This window comes from Suncus etruscus, chromosome 2 (assembly GCF_024139225.1).
Source record: "Suncus etruscus isolate mSunEtr1 chromosome 2, mSunEtr1.pri.cur, whole genome shotgun sequence".
Classification (NCBI taxonomy): domain Eukaryota; kingdom Metazoa; phylum Chordata; class Mammalia; order Eulipotyphla; family Soricidae; genus Suncus; species Suncus etruscus.
This window is the reverse complement of record NC_064849.1, coordinates 122973471-122989593: the sequence shown is the minus strand read 5'-3', so window position 1 is coordinate 122989593 and position 16123 is coordinate 122973471. Positions and strand designations below refer to the sequence as shown.

General features: G+C 35.1%; 1 protein-coding gene across 1 annotated transcript; it reads left to right on the top strand.

Annotated features, from left to right (window-relative positions):
• The first annotated feature begins 59 nt into the window (after positions 1 to 59).
• SREK1IP1 (SREK1 interacting protein 1) lies at positions 60 to 12433 on the top strand. The gene is made up of 5 exons (XM_049768826.1): positions 60 to 153; positions 3999 to 4046; positions 5669 to 5812; positions 8853 to 8925; positions 12105 to 12433. The coding sequence occupies exons 1-5, from the start codon at positions 141 to 143 to the stop codon at positions 12292 to 12294; spliced, it is 468 nt and encodes a 155-aa protein (XP_049624783.1). The 5' UTR covers positions 60 to 140; the 3' UTR covers positions 12295 to 12433.
• Positions 12434 to 16123: the final 3690 nt, after the last annotated feature.

Below are 16123 nucleotides of genomic sequence, written 5' to 3'. Positions count from 1 at the left end.
TGATAGGGCCTGGCCCTACTGTCACCGAGGTACTGTGGTGCAGTGGTTGGGGGCAAGGAGCCGCCCCGCTGAGTTTAGTCCTCGCAGCGGGCGGGAAACGAGCGGCCCTGTAAGCTCCTGAGATTCCTATATCCAGCGCCATGGCAGTCCCAGGTGAAGACCAACGGCAGAGCTCCTGGGTCGGGGCGAGGGAGGGTCCGGGAAGGGAGGGTTGGAGAGCTCCGGGAAGGGATTAAGGCGGAAGCATTGAAATTTCAGGTTTTCTCACTTGACCTGAAAAAGAGAGACATTCCAGACATTAAACTGAAGGCCAGGAAGACACTTTTGACTCCCACCTTGGCCAACTGAACTGTAGAGATTCCTGGAAAAGGGGATCTAGGGCTTGGGAGGAGGAGAGAGGCATCTAGGTACTGCGGGGCCTAGGCAGCGCATGCAAAGGCCAAGCCCAGCAAAGCAAAACAAAACAAAAACAATGCAAAACCTCGACTTGAACTTTGTCATGGCTTAAAAACAAAATTGGAGTTGGGATCCTTGGGCGAGCCCGAGCAACTGGAGGTGCTGTTGGTGAAAGTGAGGAACTGTGCTACACGGTTCTTTTGTGTACTTGCTGTGGGGGGGGGTGGGTTGGGGAGGCAATCGCGTTGCCCTCCTGGGCCTCCGATTCCTCATTTGTAAAAGAAAGAATGAGTTTTGTTGATTTCTAGCTTGTTGAGCCTTACAGTTCCCGGATTCTCTGCCAAATAGCACCGACAACAAGCATCACCTGTAATATAATGACTTTTGGGAAATAAGTGTTTTGTAGATTTCCAGTTACCAGCTTCCTTTGGACAACAGGACATCTCTTTAAATTTAAAACCTACTTTGCCTGTGTTGGCAAGAGATAGTTTGGTAAAAATATACACACCTCAGCCCCCGCAATGTAGATATTGCCAATGCATTTAGTAGAGAAATGACTCAAAGAAGTATCATTACTTTTCAAAGGTCCTAACTTTATTTTAACCCCTTCCCATGTCGTTGGGTGGTGGTGGCACTGTGAGAAGATTGTGCTTCCCAAATGTGTTTTGGATAAGAGCACAGATAATGATATTGAAGTTGGAAAGATATGCCCATACCATTACGAATAATCCTTATCAAATGTTACTTTGGGCCATGCAATGGCAATAACAGTGATGAGTGCAACCGTAGCTCTTCACACAGCACTTATATTTTATCAGTGAAGAGAAATTACCAGAGCAGACCAATATAAGTATGCAGGAAAAAAAAAAAAAGCCTTTTAGAGTACATTAGTAATGGACATCTAAATAAATAGGAAGAGTTTTCCAGAGAATCTGTAGTTTATGGAAAAGTCCTGAAGGATTGTAGGAGAGCTGGAGTGATGAAAAGAAGTTAAAGCCAGAGAGATTGGATATGTAAAGGAAGAAGAAATGTGTAAGAAAGACGTAATGAAAGATGTTTTCCAGGATGAAACTCAGAACCCAAGTGCAAGGCAAGTAAGAAGAGAGATAAGAGTAGTGAATCTTCATTAAGAATTTATTTTATGTCTAATGTTCCAAAACTGGTTTCAGGCACTGTAGTTTATCTCATTTAACATCCATACACACACTGTGAAAATGAGGTTAACATTTGCGTTTTTACAGTTGAGCATACTTGAGAGACAAAAACCGAGTAGTTTTCTAATATGAGAACTACTGACAGCATGGCCTACCTCCTTTAGACCCATGTGTTTATCCATTTTATCGCTCAAAGCAGAATGTATAAGGTAGTTCCAACTCTTAGCAGGCCGCTGGGCCCTGACAAAAATTGGAATTTTTCCCTAAGCCTATAGAAAGCCATTTAGAGTCTTTAAGTAGATTCACATTATGGAAAGATATATTTCACTTTAGGACACAAAATATGTATCACTTAAGGTTGAAGTGGATCACTTCAGCTTGTAGCAACCATGTTTTTTAAGGGGAATGGGTTTTTGAGGAAAGTCTGTAATTAGTAATAATTTGAGGCCTCATTATAGTAGTGCCAGAGACATATATTTGTGTTGGTAAATACCAGTAGGAAATCAGTGGTTTAGTATGGATGGGTAAGGTAGCAAATAGGGTGTACCTGGGCTTTACTTCTGGACAATTCTGTTGGTATTTACTGAGACCACAAATGTCTATGAAGGAGGAGGAAAGTGATTTCAATCTCCAGCAATGATGAGCTATAGTCAGACATTTAATGGGAAATACCTAATAGAATAAATAAAGTCAGAGTCAGAGACAACAATTGGTTTGTCATCTACGCATGTAATAGGTGTTAGATTGCATTTCTTCTGAGGAAATTGCATAATGTGAAGGAAAAGTTCTACTGGTTGAAGCTTGCAGAATCAGTATTTATATACTGTCAGAGAAAGGCCAGTGACCTGATAAATCACTAGACATCTCTAAAGTGCAGACCAAATCTACCCTGCTCTTTGAATAAGAGCTGCATTCAAAGTTGACCTGTTTCCTTTATTGATTTCATTACTTAGCAAACTGATTTGAGCACCTACATGGAGTAGGCACTCGAGGGCAGTGTTTCTTATCTGTGAAACATATGATCTTCTGTGGGCTCCCAAGATAGTCCAAGGGATCACAGGTAAGAACTGTGTAATGTGGGTCATGGCTTGAGTCTAGGGAGCCAACCAGTAGGAGTGGGCCACGGAAAGGAACTGGTTGAAAGACACTATTCTAGGAGACAGTTACAATTTGTGGTTCATAAAACAAAGTATGGTCATGAAAATGTGCTATTTCCAGGTAATGACAAAGAGACTTTTTAAAAGCCCTCTTTGAGATTCCCTTAAACTTAGACCAGACATGCTAACTTCTTTCAATTCAAAATAATACTTTAGCATGTAATAATCTTAAATTGTACCATTAAGCTGGATAGAAAACTATAGAAAGCTCTTTAAACCCAATCAAAAATTGAAATAATAAGCAAGAGCCACTGTAAGAGAGTACAATGCAAGTGCCATTAGAAAGCATAGTTACTGAAAATGCTAGAACAATTTTTGGATGATTGATCCAAGCAGTATTAAAAGGAAACAGGGCTGCATCAGGAGCTTTAAGATAATCATAAAGATGGATAAGTATTATTCTGTGCTCTTTTCTTTTTAGGTATTATGTTTGTATAGATTCAGCATAGGATTTCTTTTATGGCCCTGCTAACACATATGAAGTGCTGAGGCTGATTTCTGTAAATGAAAATAAGTCATCTCTGTTTTATAGTCCCTCACTATTGCTGCTTTTCTGCATTATGTATGTAAGCTTTCACTATTAAATAAGTGATACATGAACATGTTTTCTTGATTAGGAACATCTTGATTCTATTTTAGAATTGACATTTAAACAAAAGTTTTAATAGCTAGCTTTTTTTCTTTCTTTTTTGGTTTTGGGGCCATACCTGGTGATGCTCAGGGGTTATGCACAGGGTTATGGCTTGGGGAACCACATGAGATGCTAGGAGATCGAACCACGGTCCGCCCTAGGTTAGTGCATGCAAGGCAAATGCCCTACCTCTGCACCACTGTTCCGGTCTTGCTAAATTTCTTTTAAAACCTGTTTTTTCATTCAGGGTTGTTGGAATTAGTGTTTGGCTTAAAAACTATTCTGTCCCGCTCCATTAGCAAAATCTTTAAAGCCAAGATAAGAAATTATCTATAGCCAAATTAACAATCCATCTGGCATACCAAAAATGAATCAAATTTTTAAAGCACATTATTATAGAATCTGAGTAATAGAATAATTCTAAGTTGCATGATAGCCTTCATGGGAAACCTTCAGAATCCCTCATTCTATATAGCCTCTCCTCCCAGCTCTGCCAACTGTGACCTTAGAGACCCTCCTCCAGTATGGTTTCATTTGACCTTCACAAAAATTTAATAAAGAACAATATTTTAAAGATATAATAAAAATGACTTTCTTAACCTTTTCATGTGATAAAACTTTGTTTTTTACTTGTTTATAGTCTATTCAATTGTATTTCAGGTTGCAACAAAGATAGTGTTCGTGCAGGCTGTAAAAAATGTGGCTACCGTAAGTACACTAAAAGATAATATTTTGTTCAGTCAATCACTTGCTTTTGGGCAATATGATTTGTTATAGTCCCTTATATCTTTAACTCAAGCTTGTGGGTAATTCAGAAATTTCTCTGTGGCACTAAATATTTGCTTCTTTTCTTGAAGTATACTCAGTGACATCGGCTGTGTGTCAGCTCACTAGCATAGATGTCATGAAATACAAGTGAAGCAACTGATTTAGAAGTTAAAAGAAGTATATTTCAATATATATATAAAACATACATGCATACTTACACATTTTTTACTCCTTATATTTTACTCATTTGAGTAAAATGAGTAGGTTAAGAGAGGTTAAGAGAGGGAGCAATGCAAACTATGAAAGCATTTCTGTTTATTGAATTTACTAAATATAAAAAATTGAAACCAAAATTACTACTTATTAGTAAGCTGATTTAAGAATCATTACTATCTTGTATGATTAATGGACTATAATGGAAAGTAAACTTAATCATGTATAATTATGCACTATAAATTTTTAATTGGGCTCTGAAAATAAATGATCATTCTCTAGGTAAAGCCCATGCAAATGTTCCTGAATTTTTAGTACTGTAATTTATAAAATAGTTTGTTTTGTTTTAACAAATAAAGGCAACCTTAAAAATAATTTTTTCATGGGATCAGAGAAATAGTACAAGGGTAAAGAGCTTGCCTTGCATGTGGTTGAATCCAATTTTCCCTGACACCATAACTAGCTTTCCAAGTACCGCTAGCCAGTGATCTTTGATCACTGAGTCAAGAGTATACCCTGAGAACTGCTAGGAGTGCCCATTCCCACATAAAGAGAAATAAATATTTCCTTATAAGAACACATGATAACAGACCACATGGGGCATAAGGACTTAAAATTAAAGTATGCTGGAGGGTCAAAAAGATGGTACCAACACTTGTCTTGCACATGGCCAACCCAGTTTCAATCCCTAGAATCCCATTTGGTCTTTAGAGCCCTATCTGGAACGATCCCTGAGCTCAGAGCCTGTTGTAAACCACAGACACAGCTGAACATGCCCCTCCATCAAAAAAAAATTAATTTTGATGAAGTCCAGGTTTTTATTTGTTTTATTCTGAAGGTTATAACTGAGCAGTCCTCAGAGCTTAATTCTGTTTTTGTACTCAGGGCTCACTCCTAGAAATGCTTAGGAGACAGTTTTGTGATGCTGGGGGTTCTGGGTCAACTGCATGAAAGGCACAAGCATTAGTCTCAGTATTGTCTCTCTAGCTCCAGTTTTTGGTTTTGCTTTATTTTTTTCTTGTTACTTGTATTATTTTATATCTTAGAATAAACAGTTATGAGGGCTTTCACTAATAATTTCTTTGAAAAGTTACATGGTATTTGATCCTCTTGAGTCCTTTTGATAAGTGGATATATTTTTTAGTAAATAGAAAGGGAAAATATAGCAGTTAAATATCCCAAAATCCTTAAGAAGCAAATGAAATGCTCTTATTGAGTTAGAGGTGCTGATAAAGGAAACATTTTTTCTCTGAATGTTGTACTTAGGAAAAGCAAACTACCAACAAAATTCAATATATATAAAGTAACTATAGTCTATCATTCACATATTTGGTTTCCTGCTTTTTTAGCTGGTCACCTGACTTTTGAATGCCGCAATTTTCTGCGAGTAGACCCTAAAAGGGATATAGTTTTGGATGTCAGCAGCACCAGCAGTGAAGAGAGTGATGAAGAAAATGAAGAACTGAATAAATTGCAAGCACTGCAAGAAAAAAGTATGACATTTCTCTTCCATCTTTAAAATGTTTCTAAATGTTTGTATGTAGTCTCACTTACCTATTATCCTATTGTATTTATCAGTAAGATAGTTTTGTTTTTATTTCATAGAATATAAGTAGAGTTTGACATTTATAAATAATTTTCCCAAAATCGAACAGCTGATCAATGACAGACTCACAACTCAGGTTTAGTTTGGTTTCACTGTGCTAGAATATGTCAGATGATCTAAGACTCTAATTTTTACTTTGCTGTTACCTCTGTTTTGTCATTTATAACCTTGTCAATCACCTAATCACTCTGAACCTCCATTTCTTTGTGTGATCACATGTCAGTCACAGTCATTCCAGTTAGAAATTGGTAACAATTTTGAGTACACAAGTGATCATGAGGCCAGGTAAAGCAGCAACAGTGCTGGGATCACCAGTTCAGCTCCCCGGCTATTTTGACTCCACTTCAGAACCTATTTGGTTAATACATGAAATTTTCATGTTACTTGCACAAAAGAAAATCATTTTCATCACAAAACATCTATTGATGGGCATGGTGTTAGAATGCTGAAAAGTATAATTTATAGTGTATAATTAACATGACAAGTATAATTAACAGTATTATAAATCCCTGTACCTCAATAAAAATGGTTTGCAAAAATAATTATGCCGTAGGCTTTGGATTTTGCATTTTAAGCCAGCTCATTAAGAGATTCTTAGGCACAGTAACAATGGACAGCTGCTATTTTAAGAGTGAGCAATTGAGACAAAAATGAAATTTAGTATTATTTGATATATCATCCATAAATCTACTGCTTCACTTTACACATGTAAATACCATGTTTGAGTGACAGTATTGGATTTAGCTAGAAGCCTGTCAATTTGACTCTGTAAATTCCTAAGTGTACTGCAGAAGTTCCTCAAAGGGATATGGATCTGTGACCCAGGATACCCTTTATGAAAGGAATATTATCTACAGAGGAAACTAGAGCTATTGCCATCATGTAGTGACTGTGAGTCTGATAAGGTTTCAGAACATATGCCTCATAAATATATCTCAGGATTCAACTAAAGTAGAGCATATGGGCAGGGAATTTTCTCAATTTTTTTCAAAAACAAGTCTTCATATTCTTCCTAAAGTAAATGAGGGTTGGAAAAAGAGCTGAGGTGGGGTGAATTTAGGTGTGGAGGACAGATTCAACCTTTCCCATCTCAGAAACTGTCAGGAAGTAACTGCTGAGTACCCCATTAGGAACCCAGAAGTAACCCACACACACCCAAAAACAAAAAATAAAGAAAAAAAAATAAGTGGAGGGGCTGAGAAGGTAATATAATGGGTAAAGTGCTTGCCATGCATATGCCCAACCATGGTTTGATCCCTGTCACAGCATATGATTCCCAAACTTAAGAGTATTAAGCACAGTGCCAAGAGTAGTCCTGAGCACTGTGGATATGGCCCAAAGAACAATAATGCGCTGTAAAGATAGCAAAAATATAGGGTCTTTGCCTTGCATACAGACTACATTAGCATTGGATGATTGCTGGCATCCCCAATAGTCCCTGCTAGAACCATAATTCCTGAATGCATAATCAGCAGTAACCCCTGATCATTACCAGGTGTGCTCAAAAACAAAAACAAAGAAACAAAAAAGTCAACCAATCTATGAAAAAATAAAAAGTGATGGTGAGCACATTGCTATGCACACTTTTGATTTCAGAAGCCCTAGCAGTTTTGTCTTCTTTCTACCTTTCACAGATTTACATTTGTTTTTATATTGTCTGAGACTTTTTAGTGGCATTTCATTGACTCAATAGGAAAAGAACATCTTTCATCAGCCCAGAAGTAAAATTAATTTTTGAGAGATGTCAAAAGTTAATTCTGTTTTAAAATGATAGTTTTAAACAGATAGTGTTAAATTGATTGAATATCCAAATAAAATGGAAAGTGAAATAAATAAATGTCACAATCCATTTTTCAAAAGATTCAAAAAAAAAACCTTGAAAGTTTCATATTACTAAGCTCATGTAAGTGAATATATATGTATATAAAAAAAAAAAGTCCAAAAGTATATTTAAGAGCAAGTCAGAATACTAGAGAGATAGTACAGGAGGTACCACTGTGTTTGGCCTCAAAACCCAAAAATACCCCAAATTTAGAAATATGTTCTTGTACTTAATAGTATTTGAAATTTTTCATAAGAAGCATATAGTTTTTAAAGTTTTAAAGAGTAACAATAGTCAAGATAGGGAAGATTATCCTAAGAAATGTATAATATCCTGAGGCCTTGCACACAAACAACCCAAGTTTGATGCTTGTCATCCTTTATGGTCTCCTAAGCCTACCAGGAGTAATTTCTTTTTCTTTTCTTTTTTTTTTTTTTTTTTTTGTGGGGAGTAAAGGGGGGTACGGGGCCATACCCATTGATGCTCAGGGATTACTCCTGGTTCAGAACTCAGAAATCACTCCTGGCAGACTCTGGAAACCATCTGTAATCCCAGGGATCTAATTCTGGTCACCTGCAGGCAAGTCCAATGCCCTACTCCTGTGCTTATTGTTGCTCTAGCCATACAGGAGTAATTTCTGAGCTCAGAGCCAAGAGTAACCCTTGAGCACTGCCAGGTGTGGCCCCAAAACCCAACCCCTCCCCCTCAAAAAAGAAATGTATAATATCCTAACAAATGAAATTCACCAACCACTAACAAAAATGTTTAAATACATGTTTACCTTTCAATAATTTTTTTTATTTTTTTGGTTTTTGGGTCACACCAGGCAGCGCTCAGGGGTTACTCCTGGCTTTATGCTCAGAAATCGCTCCTGGCAGGCTCAGGAAACCATATGGGGTGCTGGGATTCAAACCACCGTCCTTCTGCATGCAAAGCAAAAGCCTTACCTCCATGCTATCTCTCCGGCCCCATACCTATCAATAAACTTAATAAATAATAAATTGACACATAAGTGTCATCAATAAATAGTTATAACTTACAAGTAATTCTAAATTATAATAAATAATAAATTGATTATGGTGATCTGATTATTCTCAACCCACAGGAATAAATGAAGAAGAAGAGAAGAAAAAAGAAAAAAGCAAAGAAAAAATCAAGTTGAAGAAAAAAAGAAAACGGTATTTATTTTTAATATCATTTTTTATAAACACAAGACTTCTGGGATTTATTATACATTTTCAGTTTTCATGTTTAGTTTATATTTTTCACCTTAAATTATAATTTTGTAGCAAATCATGATATAAAAATATATATTTTTTTTTGGTTTTGGTTTTTGGGTCACACCCAGCAGCGCTCAGGGGTTTCTCCTGGCTCTGCGCTGAGAAATCACTCCTATGGGATGCCAGGATTCGAACCACCATCTGTCCTGGATCTGCTGCATGCAAGACAAACATCCTACCGCTGTGCTATCTCTTCTGCCCTCCTCCTTTTTTTATGTTTTCTATTGTATTAAATCTTATAGTATTGTATTAAATCTTATAATATTGTATTAAATCTTATAAATTCTTCACGTAAATGAATTTTATTCTTAAGATTAGAGCTTAAATATTTCTAACTTCAGAATATAATTTCAGTAGATAATAAATTAAATTGGATTTATGTGCTTTTTTTGTTAGGCTGAAAAATATCTACTATTGTTTCAGAATCCTTATTGAATCACCCATGAGTATATTTTTTGACTAATGTATTGAATCATTTGTGTTTACACAGTGAGGTCAGTTGTTCACAGAAAAAGAGAGTTTATTTTTTAAATGCTAATATATTTGTTTAATTTTTTTGTTTTGTTTTGGGGCCACACGCAGCAGCTCTCAAAGGTTACTCCTGTCTCTGTGCTCAGAAATTATCCTGGCAGGCTCAGAGGACCATGTGGGATGCCAAGAATTGAACCCTGTCTGTCCCTGGTTGTCCGAGTACAAAGCAAACACCCTACTGCTGTGCTATTGTTCCAACCCATTATATTTATTTCATAGTAAGATAAGCTATCCAAGGCTTTCTAGCTTATGCTTCACAGACTTTAGTTAGAGCATAAAATTAAATGACGTTTTCTAGGCATAGTTAAGAGGAGAGGGAATGACATCTATTAGAGATGCTGTTCCAGAGACAAGCATTGTACCTTGAAAGTAAAAATCCAGATTCAAAGAGATAGCTTAAAAACTAATATGTTTTTTATGTGAGAGGCCTGGATTCAATTCTTGTACCACATGGTCCCCTGAGCACCTCCAGGAGTAAGCCCTGAGTAAAAACCAAGTACAAAGCCCTTAACATTGCTAAGTATGGCCCCTAAAACCAAAATAAATAAATTTGAAATTTCAGGGCCTAGAGAAAACTCTACGGACTGGTGTCTATTTTGCATGGAGGTGGCCTGGTTCAGTCCCAAGCATTGTGCTGGGAATAGTCCCTGAGTGCTGCCATATGTAGCTCCCAAACAAGACCAAAAAAAATGAAAATCCAACACCAAAGATTTAAGGGGAAAAAAAAACGCAGCAGAGAAGCTCTCCTTAAAATCCAGAATCAGGCAGAGATTTTAAAATTCGAAAGCAGAATTCAAAATATGAATTGAAAAGGAACAAGGAAATAATGAGATTAGCTAAGCAGGGACCAGAGGGATAGTACAGGAAGTAAGAAGGGGACTTGTCTTGCTTGTAGCTGCTTTGGTAATGACCCTGATTTGATCACTGGTACCCTTGAGCACCAGTAGTCATGTATCCCCAAACCCCTCAAGACTTAAATTGTCTCAGCAAATGGCCAGAAGACTGTCAAGGAAGTGGAAGGAATGTACATGACAGAAATGGGAGGGGAAGTAGTTATTCAGTTATTCACCTAAGCAAGGGTGGCAGTCAAGAAATCTACTGTACTTTAGTGACTCGCTTGTTTGCTTTTCTCTTTCTCTACATCTGCTACATAGTTTTAGCTAATGTTTTAACTTTTAATGTTTTAATTCTGTACAGTCTCTTAAAATACCATTGTAAATTTCATATTAACTCTGTTTACACATATTCAAGAGTTGCAGTATATATAGAAGATCACACATATCTTTATGAAAGATTCTAAGAAATTATTTATTCTGGAAGTTTTGTAGATTTTTTCTTTCTTTCTTTCTTTCTTTCTTTCTTTCTTTCTTTCTTTCTTTCTTTCGTTCTTTCTTTCTTTCTTTCTTTCTTCCTTCCTTCCTTCCTTCCTTCCTTCCTCTCTCCCTCCTTCCCTCCTTCCCTCCTTCCCTCCTTCCCTCCTTCCCTCCCTCTCTTCCCTCCTCCCTCCCCTCCCTCCCTCCCTCCCTCTCCCTCTCTCTCTCTCTCTTTATTTCTTTCTTTCTTTTTCTTTCTTTCTCTCTTTCTTCCTTTCTTTCTTTTTCTTTCGTTCTTTCTTTTTCTTTCTTTTTCTCTTTCTTCTTTCTTTCTTCCTTTCTTCTTTCTTTCTTTCTTTCTTTCTTTCTTTCTTTCTTTCTTATTTCTGGTTTTCGGGCCACACCCGGTGGCACTCAAGGGTTACTCCTGGCTCCGACTTAGAAATCACTCCTGGCAGACTCAGGGGACCATTTGGGGTGCAAGGGATTGAACCCAGGTCGTCCTTGGTCGTCCATGTACAAGGCAAATGCTTTACTGCTGTGCTATCACTCCAGCCCCCTAGATTTCTTATTCTTTTTGTTAATTTTAGAGGAAGATATTCTGTACTGTTTTCCAAATTTAAAGGTAGAAAATTAAAATGTAAAATAAATCATTTCCATTAATTTATTTGAAATATTTATTTTATATCCTTTCTTTGGTGAAAATTAATCTGGAATATTAAGTGTTCATCAGTGCCACACTGCATCTAGAGAAATCAAGTATTTAATTTGAAAACTCAAAAAAATTAACAAAATCACATTTCTTTTGTTAATTTCATGACTTTATTTATAGTATAATAATCATAATTCTTTATGTAATTACGTCCTTTTGTAACTTTTTAAAAGAACATACTAACACTTTTTTGTACAAGAGTATAAAGTATAGTGTATATAATGAGGCTTGGCAAACGCCACTTGCTTTACTTTAGGAGACTCTGAAAATAGAATGAAAAACTAAAAAATGACAAAAAATTTATAACTCATAAGTAAATGTCTTAGTTTCTCTGATATAGTAGCCAAACTTCTGAGGTTAGCAGTTTTAAGAGACTACAAATACAGAAAGCAAAACATCACTTTCGTGGTGTTTGACCCTCAAACTTGCTCTAAGAATGATGTAAGACAAGAAAGATCCACTTCAGATCTATTTACCAGTCATAAATATAAGTATCAGTAAGCATATCTTTTTGCTCTCAGGTCTTACTCATCCAGTTCCACTGAAGAGGAAATCTCAAGACAAAAGAAGCAGAAATATCAGAAGAAAGAAAAGAAGAAAGAAAAAAAGACTAAGTCAAAAAAAGGGAAGCATCACAAGAAGGACAAAAAGAAGAGAAAAAAGGAAAGGCATTCTTCTACGCCTAATAGTTCTGAAATTTCCAGAAAGTAACTAAGACTTTGGCCTGTGCCATTCAGTTTGAAATTTTCATCTTAAAAATTTTTTTACCTTCCTTGGAATTTGCTATATAATTATGCTTTGCAATAAATCATTCTTTCCATATAAATATTTTTTCATATATGGAACCATTACCTTCAATATATATTTTTATTGTGCTATGAACCAGTTTTATTAATTAGTGAAAAATTAGTCATGCCTCAAGCTTGGATATTTTACATATAAAACACATTATTTTGTATATTTGTGCTTATATGTTTCTGAATAGTATTATTATTATTTTATAAGTTCATTGTAAGTAACTTTATTACACTCAATGCAGGTAATATCCTCAGCAGTATAGAGTATTGTGACCACCTTTCAGTGAAAAAGCCAGATAGAAAATATTGCTTTGCTCTTTAAAATTTTCCATAGCTTTATATCTTATGATAATGTATAAAAATAGTGAAATTCTTCACTGTTGTTTTTTAAATCTCTAAGCCTTTTTGAATGTCATGGGAGATTAAGCTGATGTATTGGTGTAGCAGAAAGAAGATAACATATTTATAGCAAAGTTTCACTGTTTTATAAAATACAGTTTCTTATACCTCTTTTTTTTGTTTTTGTAACAACTAAAATTTTTCTTTCCAGTTTCAAGAAACAAAAAAAAAAAGTGTAACTTAGACTATTAGAGAGTCTCGCAGGGACAATGTTGTGTTGAGCATGATTTTAGGATAGACTCCTGGGTTTACAATTGTGCCACATTGGCATTAAAGTGATACCTCCAGCAGAACTTTTTATTTAGGGAAATAACAGCTACATCTGCATTTGAAGTGATTTTTATTATATTGAGTGTGTAAATTCTATGGAACTTGTTTGTATGAGTGATTGGGAAATTTTTATAAATGTGAGCATATATGTTTATTTGACTGAAATAATTTTAATTTTGGAACTGCTTTCATATTGAATATACAGCTTTATAAATTACCAGTTTGGGATGTTCCTTTTACTTCAGGCATAAATCTCAGGAGCAAAGACAAAAATTTAACATAAAGAATTTTATTCTCTAATTTTAGAAATTTAATAGCCAGGGAGTTGCATCATGAAAGTATTTGTATAATATGTACTAATGGAAGTTTTAGCATTTTTCAAAGATATCAGTGGATATAAATATTTCAATATTTTTTAAATTTCACAATAATCAGTGTTATTTACTTTACTGTGCTCAGACTTTAGTTTTCCTTATGCCCAATAAGATATTTATGGTAGCAGCATGAGGCTTCAACCAGCTATCATGGCATAGCACAAATCTCACTATGGTGCCATTATAATTTTTCAAAATAGAAATTACCCTAGGCATGACTATAGATGACACCAAGATGGTGAAATCAGGTAAGAACACATATTCTCTGAAGATGGAAAAGTATGCTGGTTTTTTTCTTCACCTAAATCTAACTTGAAAAGTCCTCCACGAGACTGGGAGAGCCTGATAACTTCTTTTAAGATATATTTACAATGCTCAAATCCTAGGAAAACTAGGAAAATTCAAATAAAACATCCCTGTTTTAGCATTATGCTAGAAAGCTCTCAACTTCTAGCATTATAATCAGTGCCCTCAAAAAGTCCACCCATTTTTCCTTTTTCTCTCCAGTTGTTTGGAGAGAAATACAGTTACAACGTTCATATGCATTTGGTTCGTCTTTTCCATATTTGTTATATTTTATAAAAGTATGTTTATTATCAAGATAAAAAATTAAGTGAAGAAAACTTTTCAACTGCATGCAAATGGATGGCCTCATCCCATTGACTATGTAACATGGTTTAAAGTGGTAATAATTATGATAAAACAGGACAATTCAGTTACTTTGACTTCTATTGTCGAGATTTTAAATTAGCTTATTAAAATTTATTTTATAATGATCCAAAGTTACAGAATTTATCTTACCTAACATTGTATGCAAAATTAAAGTTTGTTTATGCTTAGTTTTTTCCTTCCAGAAATAATCTTGGATTAATCTTAAGTAAATTTCCCATAGAGAATAGTTTATGAAATACCTCATCTGAATAAAACTCATATGTTTACTAAAGTGATTTTCTTCTAAATTGATCTTGATAAAAGTAATAATTAAGATTAGATCCAAATTGAATGCATGAGAAAATAGATGTAATATCCTCTCAGGCAATGTGTAACAAAAACAAAAACTAGTGAATAATAAAAATTCAGAAGACCTAATTAGTTATCCTACCCATGATTGACACCCTCAACAAAACCTGAGCTTCCCGAGGCCTCAGCATCTTTCATCCATAAAGTATTATATCAAATTGTCTCTCAAATTTCTAGTCCTTAACCGATAGCCTTTCTCCATATTAAGTAAAACACAAATGTTCACATTCATTTTAGATATTATTAAAGATAAACAGCCCTCTTGTCATGATAGAGATTGAATTTATTAATGTAACTATCTTCTCTTAAACAGATATTAAACATCTGGCTAAGATCTGTAATTTCCAATGTAAACATTTCTCATAGATACATATAGAATTTACATTTAAATTTGTATCTGCATCCAAATTCTGAATACAATGAAGCTAATCCTCTGACTATTGGGCCTGTTTTCCACAGAATTTTCATTTGTGTATATTATTTACTGCCTAAATCACTCAGATATTTCCATTCCTTACATTTGATATATAATTGTTTACATCTTTGATTTTCTAAGGCCAATGAAGCAGTAAAGAATGGCTGCAAATGTCTATATTGGGTATTTACTGTTTAAAATTATATTAATTCTACGGGTTGCTTTCTATTAAATTATGTTGAAGAATTATTTGTAGAAATAAAGAGAAATATACAGCCTATTTTGGAGAAGTTAGAGAAAGCAACCTTGAGAGAGTAATGACTAAATTTTGGGGTGTGTGCATGTCTGCTAGGATTAAACCCAAGGCTTTATATGTGCAAAGCACGTACGTTACCACTAAACTATATATTCAAATATATATCCCCAGCCCTGAATTACATTTTAACTAAAGATAAAGGTGGGAGTTGTAGCAGTCTATGACATAGTGGCTACTATGGACCTGCTCACCAAAAAAACAAAAAGGGGATATTGGGGGAATGGGTTTTGTAAAGGATTACAAACAATCTGTGAATCAAGAAATCATAAGAATTTAGACTACCATGCTGGTTTAACAGGAAACAAAGGTCTTATGATGTGTTAAGCAGCTTGAGCTCTAAGGAAATATATGCCTTTACTGGAGTTTAGTTTCATCACTTTAAAATTCCATACTCTTTTCATTTGTGTGTGTACCCATGTGTAAGAGAAAAAGTGTTGCCAAGAATAGAATCACATGTTCTGAAAGGTGTAATTAAGCATATTTGAAGAGCATATGTGAAATTATTTCCATCACTTGTACTCGACCCACTTTTCTAGGATAAATCATTTTTACCACAATGTTATAAAGGGAGAAATCAATCATATACGGAAGACTGCGGAAAAACCCCAATAGCTAAATAACTGAACCAAGGAAGAAATCAATACAAAATACAAAGATTCCTTGAGAAAAATGAGAGTGAAAAAATAAAAAAAAAAAACTAGCATACTTATAGGACACATCAAATGAAGATACTAACTTTCAAAGGTATACACACTCTAGCAATTTACTGTTTAAATATTGGCAAAGTTGTTTATGCTCTTTTGAAAATCCAATACAAGCAGTTGAATCTTGCAATGATGACCTGGAATGATGGTGTCAATATAACTGCATAATTTTAGTAGATTTTATTTCTTAATTGCACTAGCCACATTTTTAGTTCCCTGTAGTAGGGGCTAATGACTACTGTACC

What these genes read in the sequence shown, in the direction of transcription:
- SREK1IP1 (XM_049768826.1), top strand. An exon ending in GCAAGCACTGCAAGAAAAAA is followed by an intron (nt 5,813 to 8,852) that starts GTATGACATTTC and finishes CTCAACCCACAG; the next exon opens with GAATAAATGAAGAAGAAGAG. An exon ending in TTGAAGAAAAAAAGAAAACG is followed by an intron (nt 8,926 to 12,104) that starts GTATTTATTTTT and finishes TTTTGCTCTCAG; the next exon opens with GTCTTACTCATCCAGTTCCA.